At 43.4% G+C, this 14,780-nt stretch overlaps 1 protein-coding gene across 2 annotated transcripts in view; it reads right to left on the bottom strand.

Annotated features, from left to right (window-relative positions):
- The window catches only part of trpm2 (transient receptor potential cation channel, subfamily M, member 2), a 90,176-nt gene that overhangs the window by 34,151 nt on the left and 41,245 nt on the right, over window positions 1-14,780 (bottom strand). For both annotated transcript variants that reach the window (XM_052523304.1, XM_052523303.1), the window contains exons 11-12: window positions 6,375-6,542; window positions 5,960-6,092 (exon numbers count right to left, since the gene is read on the bottom strand). In XM_052523304.1, coding sequence (XP_052379264.1) covers window positions 5,960-6,092; window positions 6,375-6,542 — 301 coding nt within the window. The remainder of the gene's footprint in view (window positions 1-5,959; window positions 6,093-6,374; window positions 6,543-14,780) is intronic.

Below are 14,780 nucleotides of genomic sequence, written 5' to 3' on the forward strand. Positions count from 1 at the left end.
TTGACTTGAACAAGCAAGACGAATTGGCACAGACAGACAGAAAACACATAAATACCCAGAAGATAAGTGGGGAAGATGGGCGACACCTGGAGGGGGTGGAGACAAGCACAAAGACAGGTGAAACAGATCAGGGTGTTACACCTGGAGGGGGTGGAGACAAGCACAGGTGAAACAGATCAGGGTGTTACACCTGGAGGGGGTGGAGACAAGCACAGGTGAAACAGATCAGGGCGTGACAATTATTGCAATAATGAATCAATGTTAAATAAAGATTGATTGTTTGAATAATTGTCCAAATCTCTCCGTGTACATGAATTTCCACTACACTGTGCTGCACTGTACCTTCGGTTCACACAGACAGTATGTCTCAGTGCCGTATTGTGTGTCTGTGCTGCACTATACCATTGGTTCATACAGACAGTATGTCTCAGTGATAGAAATCGAATCAATAGAATGGGCGTCCCCATTCACGTTAATGATGGCATAATGGGTGGACCGGCGGCCATTGCGAGTGTACCCATAGGCGCAAAGCACAAAGTAAATGCTAGGTTCAAAATATAGAGATTAAACCTGCACTGCGTAACTATGTGCGTACAGGTGTTATTGGAGGCTGCTTATTGGACGGTAAGTAGCTACAGGAGGGTAGTGTGTACATCACTGGGGCTTCCTGCTATCCAGGACCTCTATAGCTACAGGAGGGTAGTGTGTACATCACTGGGGCTTCCTGCCATCCAGGACCTCTATAGCTACAGGAGGGTAGTGTGTACATCACTGGGGCTTCCTGCCATCCAGGACCTCTATAGCTACAGGAGGGTAGTGTGTACATCACTGGGGCTTCCTGCCATCCAGGACCTCTATAGCTACAGGAGGGTAGTGTGTACATCACTGGGGCTTCCTGCCATCCAGGACCTCTATAGCTACAGGAGGGTAGTGTGTACATCACTGGGGCTTCCTGCCATCCAGGACCTCTATAGCTACAGGAGGGTAGTGTGTACATCACTGGGGCTTCCTGCCATCCAGGACCTCTATAGCTACAGGAGGGTAGTGTGTACATCACTGGGGCTTCCTGCCATCCAGGACCTCTATAGCTACAGGAGGGTAGTGTGTACATCACTGGGGCTTCCTGCCATCCAGGACCTCTATAGCTACAGGAGGGTAGTGTGTACATCACTGGGGCTTCCTGCCATCCAGGACCTCTATAGCTACAGGAGGGTAGTGTGTACATCACTGGGGCTTCCATCCAGGACCTGCTATCCAGGAGGGTAGTGTGTACATCTGGGGCTAGCTACAGGAGGGTAGTGTGTACATCACTGGGGCTTCCTGCCATCCAGGACCTCTATAGCTACAGGAGGGTAGTGTGTACATCACTGGGGCTTCCTGCCATCCAGGACCTCTATAGCTACAGGAGGGTAGTGTGTACATCACTGGGGCTTCCTGGGCCCTGCCATCCAGGACCTCTATAGCTACAGGAGGGTAGTGTGTACATCACTGGGGCTTCCTGCCATCCAGGACCTCTATAGCTACAGGAGGGTAGTGTGTACATCACTGGGGCTTCCTGCCATCCAGGACCTCTATAGCTACAGGAGGGTAGTGTGTACATCACTGGGGCTTCCTGCCATCCAGGACCTCTGTAGCTACAGGAGGGTAGTGTGTACATCACTGGGGCTTCCTGCCATCCAGGACCTCTATAGCTACAGGAGGGTAGTGTAGCTACATCACTGGGGCTTCCTGCCATCCAGGACCTCTGTAGCTACAGGAGGGTAGTGTGTACATCACTGGGGCTTCCTGCCATCCAGGACCTCTATAGCTACAGGAGGGTAGTGTGTACATCACTGGGGCTTCCTGCCATCCAGGACCTCTATAGCTACAGGAGGGTAGGGTACATCACTGGGGCTTCCTGCCATCCAGGACCTCTATAGCTACAGGAGGGTCATCACTGGGGCTTCCTGCCATCCAGGACCTCTATAGCTACAGGAGGGTAGTGTGTACATCACTGGGGCTTCCTGCCATCCAGGACATCTCTTCCTGCCATCCAGGACCTCTGTAGGAGGGTAGTGTGTACTCACTACTAGGAGGGTAGTGTGTACATCACTGGGGCTTCCTGCCATCCAGGACCTCTGTAGCTACAGGAGGGTAGTGTGTACATCACTGGGGCTTCCTGCCATCCAGGACCTCTATAGCTACAGGAGGGTAGTGTACATCACTGTCCAGGACCACTGTAGCTACAGGAGGGTCATCACTGGGGCTTCCTGCCATCCAGGACCTCTGTAGCTACAGGAGGGTAGTGTGTACATCACTGGGGCTTCCTGCCATCCAGGACCTCTATAGCTACAGGAGGGTAGTGTGTACATCACTGGGGCTTCCTGCCATCCAGGACCTCTGTAGCTACAGGAGGGTAGTGTGTACATCACTGGGGCTTCCTGCCATCCAGGACCTCTATAGCTACAGGAGGGTAGTGTGTACATCACTGGGGCTTCCTGCCATCCAGGACCTCTATAGCTACAGGAGGGTAGTGTGTACATCACTGGGGCTTCCTGCCATCCAGGACCTCTGTAGCTACAGGAGGGTAGTGTGTACATCACTGGGGCTTCCTGCCATCCAGGACCTCTATAGCTACAGGAGGGTAGTGTGTACATCACTGGGGCTTCCTGCCATCCAGGACCTCTATAGCTACAGGAGGGTAGTGTGTACATCACTGGGGCTTCCTGCCATCCAGGACCTCTATAGCTACAGGAGGGTAGTGTGTACATCACTGGGGCTTCCTGCCATCCAGGACCTCTATAGCTACAGGAGGGTAGTGTGTACATCACTGGGGCTTCCTGCCATCCAGGACCTCTATAGCTACAGGAGGGTAGTGTGTACATCACTGGGGCTTCCTGCCATCCAGGACCTCTATAGCTACAGGAGGGTAGTGTGTACATCACTGGGGCTTCCTGCCATCCAGGACCTCTATAGCTACAGGAGGGTAGTGTGTACATCACTGGGGCTTCCGGCCATCCAGGACCTCTATAGCTACAGGAGGGTAGTGTGTACATCACTGGGGCTTCCTGCCATCCAGGACCTCTATAGCTACAGGAGGGTAGTGTGTACATCACTGGGGCTTCCTGCCATCCAGGACCTCTATAGCTACAGGAGGGTAGTGTGTACATTACTGGGGCTTCCTGCCATCCAGGATCTCTATAGCTACAGGAGGGTAGTGTGTACATCACTGGGGCTTCCTGCCATCCAGGACCTCTATAGCTACAGGAGGGTATTGTGTACATCACTGGGGCTTCCTGCCATCCAGGACCTCTATAGCTACAGGAGGGTAGTGTGTACATTACTGGGGCTTCCTGCCATCCAGGACCTCTATAGCTACAGGAGGGTAGTGTGTACATCACTGGGGCTTCCTGCCATCCAGGACCTCTATAGCTACAGGAGGGTAGTGTGTACATCACTGGGGCTTCCTGCCATCCAGGACCTCTATAGCTACAGGAGGGTAGTGTGTACATCACTGGGGCTTCCTGCCATCCAGGACCTCTATAGCTACAGGGGGGTAGTGTGTACATTACTGGGGCTTCCTGCCATCCAGGACCTCTATAGCTACAGGAGGGTAGTGTGTACATCACTGGGGCTTCCTGCCATCCAGGACCTCTATAGCTACAGGAGGGTAGTGTGTACATCACTGGGGCTTCCTGCCATCCAGGACCTCTATAGCTACAGGAGGGTAGTGTGTACATCACTGGGGCTTCCTGCCATCCAGGACCTCTATAGCTACAGGAGGGTAGTGTGTACATCACTGGGGCTTCCTGCCATCCAGGACCTCTATAGCTACAGGAGGGTAGTGTGTACATCACTGGGGCTTTCTGCCATCCAGGACCTCTATAGCTACAGGAGGGTAGTGTGTACATCACTGGGGCTTCCTGCCATCCAGGACCTCTATAGCTACAGGAGGGTAGTGTGTACATCACTGGGGCTTCCTGCCATCCAGGACCTCTATAGCTACAGGAGGGTAGTGTGTACATCACTGGGGCTTCCTGCCATCCAGGACCTCTATAGCTACAGGAGGGTAGTGTGTACATTACTGGGGCTTCCTGCCATCCAGGACCTCTATAGCTACAGGAGGGTAGTGTGTACATCACTGGGGCTTCCTGCCATCCAGGACCTCTATACCAGTCGGTGTCAAAATTGTCAAAGACTCCAGCCACCCAAGTCATAGACTGTTCATTATGCTATCGCATGGAAAGCAATACCGGAGACCAAAAGACTCCTTAATTAATAACAGCTTCTATCCCCAAGCCATAAGACTGCTGAACAGTTATGGAATGGCTACTTGCATTGGCCCCCATTATTTTATTCGTATTTATTCTTTGCACTGACTACTTGTTATTGTTATTTTATTGTGTTACTATTTTACCTTTAGTTTATTTTGCAAATGTTTCTTATTTAAAAAAAAAAACTGCATTGTTGGTTAAGGGCTCATACAGTTAATTCAGAAACTATTCAGACCCCTTGACTTTTTCCACATTTTGTTACATTACTGCCTTATTCTAAAATTGATTAAATAAAAAATAATCCTAAAAATGTACTCACAATACTCCATAATGACAAAGCGAAAACAGGTTTTTCAAAATGTAGCAACTTTTTAAAACATTAAATATTATTTACATAAGTATTCAGGCCCTTTGCTATGAGACTCGAAATTGAGCTCAGGTGCATCCTCTTTCCATTGATCATCTGTGAGATGTTTCTACAACTTGATTAGAGTCCACCTGTGGTAATTCAATTGATTGGACATGATTTAGAAAGGCACACACCTGTCTATGTAAGGTCCCACAGTTGACAGTGCATGTCAGAGCAAAAACCAAGCCATGAGGTCGAAGAAATTGTCCGTAGAGCTTAGAGACAGGATTGTGTCGAGGCACAGATCTGGGTAAGGGTACCAAAAAAACTATGCAGCATTGAAGGTCCCCAAGAACACAGTTGCCTCCATCATTCTGCAGCATTGTAGGTCCCCAAGAACACAGTGGCCTCCATCATTCTGCAGCATTGTAGGTCCCCAAGAACACAGTGGCCTCCATCATTCTGCAGCATTGTAGGTCCCCAAGAACACAGTGGCCTCCATCATTCTGCAGCATTGAAGGTCCCCAAGAACACAGTTGCCTCCATCATTCTTAAATGGAAGAAGTTTGAAACCACCAAGGCTCTTCCTAAAGCTGGTCACTCGGCCAAACTGAGCAATCAGGGGAGAATGGCCTTGGTCAGGGGGGTGACCAAGAACCTGTTGGTCACTCTGACAGAGCTCCAGAATTCCTCTGTGGAGATGGGAGAACATTCCAGAAGAAAAACAATCTCTGCAGCACTCCGACAATCAGGCAGCGTAGCCTAGTGGTTAGAGCGTTGGACTAGTAACCGGAAGGTTGCGAGTTCAAACCCCCGAGCTGACAAGGTACAAATCTGTCGTTCTGCCCCTGAACAGGCAGTTAACCCACTGTTCCCAGGCCGTCATTGAAAATAAGAATATGTTCTTAACTGACTTGCCTGGTTAAATAAAGGTAAAATTAAAAAAAAATTTTTTTTTTAAATTCATGGTAGAGGGGCCAAACGGAAGCCAATCCTCAGTAGAAGGCACATGACAGACCATGAGAAACAAGATTCTCTGATCTGATGAAACCAAGATTGAATTCTTTGGCTTGAATGCCACATCCAGAGGAAACCAGGCACCATCCCTACGGTGAAGCATGATGGTGGCAGCATCATGCTGTGGGGATTCTTTCAACATCAGGGACTGGGAGACTAGCAGGATCAAGGGAAAGATGAACGTAGCAAAGTACAGAGATATCCATGATGAAAACCTGCTCCAGAGCGCTCAGGAACTCAGACTGGGGCAAATGTTAATATGGACAGTATGTCTTAGTGTGTCGGCTACTGTAGCGATGGTTAATAAGGACAGTATATATTATTGTGTCGGCTACTGTACCGATGGCGTGTCTCTCATAGTGTTTGGCCAGTTCTCTCATCTCCTCCGCCTCATCCTCCTCTTCCGCTCCTTCCTCAGCCAGCTTCTTCAGGATCTTACTAGCGGCCAGAGCTGCTGACGTACAGTCCCGGGACTGCACACAACGAACAAACATGTTAAGAGTAATAATATTTATTTCTCTAATCATATATTCTTATTTAGTCCGTTTCAAGCATTTTGCTTTAACTGCAGAATTAATACTTTGGGACAACTAGATAACTAGATAACTGTATAACTAGATAACTAGATAACTAGATAACTGTATAACTAGATAACTAGATAACTGGATAACTAGATACCTAGATAACTGGATAACTACACCAGACAGTCAGTTCCATATTTAGACTGCCCTGCACTGGTTCCTAACCTACTCTACCTGTTCCCAGGCGATCTCAGCCAGCTCTTTCTGGTTCTGCAGGATGGCCCAGAGGAAAAGGTCTCCGCCTGGGTCTCTGAAAGTCTCCTCTCCCCTTTCTGAATCTCTCCCTGGTCCTCTGTCTGGGTCTGGCGAGGCCTGGAGCTCCAGCTGCTCTTTAGGTGGCAGCTATCACAGAACAGATAGGTGGGTTAGTAGACAGCACAGCACAGATAGGTGGGTCAGTAGACAGCACAGCACAGATAGGTGGGTCAGTAGACAGCACAGATAGGTGGGTCAGTAGACAGCACAGATAGGTGGGTCAGTAGACAGCACAGATAGGTGGGTCAGTAGACAGCACAGAACAGTTAGGTGGGTCAGTAGACAGCACAGAACAGATAGGTGGGTCAGTAGACAGCACAGATAGGTGGGTCAGTAGACAGCACAGATAGGTGGGTCAGTAGACAGCACAGAACAGCTAGGTGGGTCAGTAGACAGCACAGAACAGATAGGTGGGTCAGTAGACAGCACAGAACAGATAGGTGGGTCAGTAGACAGCACAGAACAGCTAGGTGGGTCAGTAGACAGCACAGAACAGATAGGTGGGTCAGTAGACAACACAGAACAGATAGGTGGGTCAGTAGACAGCACAGCACAGATAGGTGGGTCAGTAGACAGCACAGAACAGATAGGTGGGTCAGTAGACAGCACAGAACAGATAGGTGGGTCAGTAGACAGCACAGAACAGATAGGTGGGTCAGTAGACAGCACAGAACAGTTAGGTGGGTCAGTAGACAGCACAGAACAGATAGGTGGGTCAGTAGACAGCACAGAACAGATAGGTGGGTCAGTAGACAGCACAGCACAGATAGGTGGGTCAGTAGACAGCACAGAACAGATAGGTGGGTCAGTAGACAGCACAGAACAGATAGGTGGGTCAGTAGACAGCACAGAACAGATAGGTGGGTCAGTAGACAGCACAGAACAGATAGGTGGGTCAGTAGACAGCACAGAACAGCTAGGTGGGTCAGTAGACAGTACAGAACAGATAGGTGGGTCAGTAGACAGCACAGAACAGATAGGTGGGTCAGTAGACAGCTAGCACAGCACAGATAGGTGGGTCAGTAGAAAGCACAGAACAGATAGGTGGGTCAGTAGACAGCACAGAACAGATAGGTGGGTCAGTAGACAGCACAGAACAGATAGGTGGGTCAGTAGACAGCTAGCACAGAACAGATAGGTGGGTCAGTAGACAGCACAGAACAGATAGGTGGGTCAGTAGACAGCACAGAACAGAAAGGTGGGTCAGTAGACAGCACAGAACAGCTAGGTGGGTCAGTAGACAGCACAGAACAGATAGGTGGGTCAGTAGACAGCACAGAACAGATAGGTGGGTCAGTAGACAGCACAGAACAGATAGGTGGGTCAGTAGACAGCACAGAACAGATAGGTGGGTCAGTAGACAGCACAGAACAGATAGGTGGGTCAGTAGACAGCACAGAACAGATAGGTGGGTCAGTAGACAGCACAGAAAAGATAGGTGGGTCAGTAGACAACTAGCACAGCACAGATAGGTGGGTCAGTAGACAGCACAGAACAGATAGGTGGGTCAGTAGACAGCACAGAACAGATAGGTGGGTCAGTAGACAGCACAGAACAGATAGGTGGGTCAGTAGACAGCACAGAACAGATAGGTGGGTCAGTAGACAGCACAGAACAGATAGGTGGGTCAGTAGACAGCACAGATAGGTTAGGTGGGTCAGTAGACAGCACAGAACAGATAGGTGGGTCAGTAGACAGCACAGAACAGATAGGTGGGTCAGTAGACAGCACAGAACAGATAGGTGGGTCAGTAGACAGCACAGAACAGATAGGTGGGTCAGTAGACAGCACAGAACAGATAGGTGGGTCAGTAGACAGTACAGAACAGATAGGTGGGTCAGTAGACAGCACAGAACAGATAGGTGGGTCAGTAGACAGCACAGAACAGATAGGTGGGTCAGTAGACAGCACAGCACAGATAGGTGGGTCAGTAGACAGCACAGAACAGATAGGTGGGTCAGTAGACAGCACAGAACAGATAGGTGGGTCAGTAGACAGCACAGAACAGATAGGTGGGTCAGTAGACAGCACAGAACAGATAGGTGGGTCAGTAGACAGCACAGATAGGTGGGTCAGTAGACAGCACAGAACAGATAGGTGGGTCAGTAGACAGCACAGATAGGTGGGTCAGTAGACAGCACAGAACAGCTAGGTGGGTCAGTAGACAGCACAGAACAGCTAGGTGGGTCAGTAGACAGCACAGAACAGATAGGTGGGTCAGTAGACAGCACAGAACAGATAGGTGGGTCAGTAGACAGCACAGAACAGATAGGTTAGGTGGGTCAGTAGACAGCACAGAACAGATAGGTGGGTCAGTAGACAGCACAGAACAGATAGGTGGGTCAGTAGACAGCACAGAACAGATAGGTGGGTCAGTAGACAGCACAGAACAGATAGGTGGGTCAGTAGACAGCACAGATAGGTTAGGTGGGTCAGTAGACAGCACAGAACAGATAGGTGGGTCAGTAGACAGCACAGAACAGATAGGTGGGTCAGTAGACAGCACAGAACAGATAGGTGGGTCAGTAGACAGCACAGAACAGATAGGTGGGTCAGTAGACAGCACAGACCAGATAGGTGGGTTAGTTAGTTGGGTTAGTTAGTTAGGTTAATTAGTTAGTTTAGTTAGTTAGGTTAGTTAGTTAGGTTAGTTAGTTAGGTTAGTTAGTTGGGTTAGTTAGTTGGGTTAGTTAGTTAGGTTAATTAGTTAGTTCGGTTCGTTAGATAGGTTAGTTAGTTAGGCTCGTTAGATCGATATGTTAGGTTAGTAACACGGAATCATGGCTCTCTCCAGATATACTGTCCCCGTCCATATATCCAGCTAGGTTCTATGTACATCGCGCTGACAGGAAGAAACAACTCTCCGGGAAAAAGATAAGTGGAGATGTATGTTTTATGATTAACTACTCATGGTGTGGTTGTGGTAATGTACAGGAACTCAAGTCCTTTAGTTCACCTGACCTGGAATACCTCACCATCAAATGCTGACCGCAACCTTCCGAAAGAATTCTCTTCAGTCAACGTCACAGCCGTGTATATTCCCCCTTCAAGCCGATACCACGACATCTCTCAAGGAACTACACTGGGCTTTGTGCAAACTGGAAACGTCTATCCCGAGGACGTATTTAGCCGGGGACTTTAACCAAGCAGATCTGAGTAAATGCTACAGAAGTTTTATCAAAACATCGCCTGCGCTACTGGCGCCTCAAAAAACTCTCAACCATTCCTACTCATGCAAAACACCCGTCTCGATGTCAACAGTGAAGAGGCGACTCCGGGATGCAGGCCTTCTAGGCAGAGTTCATCAATTAGCCTTTTAAAATGATAACCTTGGATTAGCTAACACAACGTGGAGTGATTGTAGCTGTTAATGGGCCGCTAGATGTTCCATAAACAATCAGCCGTTTCCAGCTACAATAGTCATTTACAACATTAACAATGTCTACACTGTAGTTCTGATCAATTTGATGTTATTTGAATGGACAATTTTTTTGGTTTTTCTTTCAAAAACAAGGACATTTGTAAGTGACCCCAAACTTTTGAACAATAGTGTGTGTATGTACATAAAAATATATCACTCCTGTCTCCTGTCTCCGACAGGGTCTCTATTTTTTAATTCCATTCTTTTACTTTTCAGATTATGTTGGAGTTAGGAACACAAGCTCTACGCTACACCCGCAATAACATCTGTTAAATATGTGTATGGACCAATAACATCTGTTAAATATGTGTATGGACCAATAACATCTGTTAAATATGTGTATGGACCAATCACATCTGTTAAATATGTGTATGGACCAATCACACCTGTTAAATATGTGTATGGACCAATCACACCTGTTAAATATGTGTATGGACCAATCATATCTGTTAAATATGTGTATGGACCAATCACATCTGTTAAATATGTGTATGGACCAATAACATCTGTTAAATATGTGTATGGACCAATCATATCTGTTAAATATGTGTATGGACCAATAACATCTGTTAAATATGTGTATGGACCAATAACATCTGTTAAATATGTGTATGGACCAATCACATCACACCTGTTAAATATGTGTATGGACCAATAACATCTGTTAAATATGTGTATGGACCAATAACATCTGTTAAATATGTGTATGGACCAATAACATCTGTTAAATATGTGTATGGACCAATAACATCTGTTAAATATGTGTATGGACCAATCACATCACATCTGTTAAATATGTGTATGGACCAATCATATCTGTTAAATATGTGTATGGACCAATCACATCTGTTAAATATGTGTATGGACCAATAACATCTGTTAAATATGTGTATGGACCAATCACACCTGTTAAATATGTGTATGGACCAATCACATCACATCTGTTAAATATGTGTATGGACCAATAACATCTGTTAAATATGTGTATGGACCAATAACATCTGTTAAATATGTGTATGGACCAATCACATCACACCTGTTAAATATGTGTATGGACCAATAACATCTGTTAAATATGTGTATGGACCAATCACATCACATCTGTTAAATATGTGTATGGACCAATAACATCTGTTAAATATGTGTATGGACCAATAACATCTGTTAAATATGTGTATGGACCAATCACACCTGTTAAATATGTGTATGGACCAATCATATCTGTTAAATATGTGTATGGACCAATAACATCTGTTAAATATGTGTATGGACCAATAACATCTGTTAAATATGTGTATGGACCAATCACATCACACCTGTTAAATATGTGTATGGACCAATAACATCTGTTAAATATGTGTATGGACCAATAACATCTGTTAAATATGTGTATGGACCAATAACATCTGTTAAATATGTGTATGGACCAATAACATCTGTTAAATATGTGTATGGACCAATCACATCACATCTGTTAAATATGTGTATGGACCAATCATATCTGTTAAATATGTGTATGGACCAATCACATCTGTTAAATATGTGTATGGACCAATAACATCTGTTAAATATGTGTATGGACCAATCACACCTGTTAAATATGTGTATGGACCAATCACATCACATCTGTTAAATATGTGTATGGACCAATAACATCTGTTAAATATGTGTATGGACCAATAACATCTGTTAAATATGTGTATGGACCAATCACATCACACCTGTTAAATATGTGTATGGACCAATAACATCTGTTAAATATGTGTATGGACCAATCACATCACATCTGTTAAATATGTGTATGGACCAATAACATCTGTTAAATATGTGTATGGACCAATAACATCTGTTAAATATGTGTATGGACCAATCACACCTGTTAAATATGTGTATGGACCAATCACATCTGTTAAATATGTGTATGGACCAATCACATCACATCTGTTAAATATGTGTATGTGACCAATAACACCTGTTAAATATGTGTATGGACCAATCACATCTGTTAAATATGTGTATGGACCAATAACATCTGTTAAATATGTGTATGGACCAATCACACCTGTTAAATATGTGTATGGACCAATCACATCTGTTAAATATGTGTATGGACCAATAACATCTGTTAAATATGTGTATGGACCAATCACACCTGTTAAATATGTGTATGGACCAATCATATCTGTTAAATATGTGTATGGACCAATCATATCTGTTAAATATGTGTATGGACCAATAACATCTGTTAAATATGTGTATGGACCAATCATATCTGTTAAATATGTGTATGGACCAATCATATCTGTTAAATATGTGTATGGACCAATCATATCTGTTAAATATGTGTATGGACCAATCATATCTGTTAAATATGTGTATGGACCAATAACATCTGTTAAATATGGACCAATAACATCTGTTAAATATGGACCAATAACATCTGTTAAATATGGACCAATAACATCTGTTAAATATGTGTATGGACCAATAACATCTGTTAAATATGGACCAATAACATCTGTTAAATATGGACAGATAACATTTGTTAAATATGTGTATGTGACCAATAACATCTGTTAAATATGTGTATGGACCAATCACACCTGTTAAATATGTGTATGGACCAATCATATCTGTTAAATATGTGTATGGACCAATCATATCTGTTAAATATGTGTATGGACCAATAACATCTGTTAAATATGTGTATGGACCAATCACACCTGTTAAATATGTGTATGGACCAATCACATCTGTTAAATATGTGTATGGACCAATCACATCTGTTAAATATGTGTATGGACCAATCATATCTGTTAAATATGTGTATGGACCAATAACATCTGTTAAATATGTGTATGGACCAATCACATCTGTTAAATATGTGTATGGACCAATCACATCTGTTAAATATGTGTATGGACCAATCACATCTGTTAAATATGTGTATGGACCAATAACATCTGTTAAATATGTGTATGGACCAATAACATCTGTTAAATATGTGTATGGACCAATCACATCTGTTAAATATGTGTATGGACCAATCACACCTGTTAAATATGTGTATGGACCAATCACACCTGTTAAATATGTGTATGGACCAATCATATCTGTTAAATATGTGTATGGACCAATCACATCTGTTAAATATGTGTATGGACCAATAACATCTGTTAAATATGTGTATGGACCAATCATATCTGTTAAATATGTGTATGGACCAATAACATCTGTTAAATATGTGTATGGACCAATAACATCTGTTAAATATGTGTATGGACCAATCAGATCACACCTGTTAAATATGTGTATGGACCAATAACATCTGTTAAATATGTGTATGGACCAATAACATCTGTTAAATATGTGTATGGACCAATAACATCTGTTAAATATGTGTATGGACCAATAACATCTGTTAAATATGTGTATGGACCAATAACATCTGTTAAATATGTGTATGGACCAATCACATCACATCTGTTAAATATGTGTATGGACCAATCACATCTGTTAAATATGTGTATGGACCAATCACATCTGTTAAATATGTGTATGGACCAATAACATCTGTTAAATATGTGTATGGACCAATCACACCTGTTAAATATGTGTATGGACCAATCACATCACATCTGTTAAATATGTGTATGGACCAATAACATCTGTTAAATATGTGTATGGACCAATAACATCTGTTAAATATGTGTATGGACCAATCACATCACACCTGTTAAATATGTGTATGGACCAATCACATCTGTTAAATATGTGTATGGACCAATAACATCTGTTAAATATGTGTATGGACCAATCACACCTGTTAAATATGTGTATGGACCAATAACATCTGTTAAATATGTGTATGGACCAATCACACCTGTTAAATATGTGTATGGACCAATCACATCTGTTAAATATGTGTATGGACCAATAACATCTGTTAAATATGTGTATGGACCAATCACACCTGTTAAATATGTGTATGGACCAATCATATCTGTTAAATATGTGTATGGACCAATCACATCTGTTAAATATGTGTATGGACCAATCATATCTGTTAAATATGTGTATGGACCAATAACATCTGTTAAATATGTGTATGGACCAATCATATCTGTTAAATATGTGTATGGACCAATCATATCTGTTAAATATGTGTATGGACCAATCATATCTGTTAAATATGTGTATGGACCAATCATATCTGTTAAATATGTGTATGGACCAATAACATCTGTTAAATATGGACCAATAACATCTGTTAAATATGGACCAATAACATCTGTTAAATATGTGTATGGACCAATAACATCTGTTAAATATGGACCAATAACATCTGTTAAATATGGACAGATAACATTTGTTAAATATTTGTATGTGACCAATAACATCTGTTAAATATGTGTATGGACCAATCACACCTGTTAAATATGTGTATGGACCAATCATATCTGTTAAATATGTGTATGGACCAATCACATCACACCTGTTAAATATGTGTATGGACCAATCATATCTGTTAAATATGTGTATGGACCAATAACATCTGTTAAATATGTGTATGGACCAATCACATCTGTTAAATATGTGTATGGACCAATCACATCTGTTAAATATGTGTATGGACCAATCACATCTGTTAAATATGTGTATGGACCAATCACATCTGTTAAATATGTGTATGGACCAATAACATCTGTTAAATATGTGTATGGACCAATCACATCTGTTAAATATGTGTATGGACCAATAACATCTGTTAAATATGTGTATGGACCAATCACACCTGTTAAATATGTGTATGGACCAATCACATCTGTTAAATATGTGTATGGACCAATAACATCTGTTAAATATGTGTATGTGGTCAATACAATTTAATTTGATTTTGATTT

The sequence above is a fragment of the Oncorhynchus keta genome, chromosome 7 (assembly GCF_023373465.1).
Source record: "Oncorhynchus keta strain PuntledgeMale-10-30-2019 chromosome 7, Oket_V2, whole genome shotgun sequence".
NCBI classification, from domain to species: domain Eukaryota; kingdom Metazoa; phylum Chordata; class Actinopteri; order Salmoniformes; family Salmonidae; genus Oncorhynchus; species Oncorhynchus keta.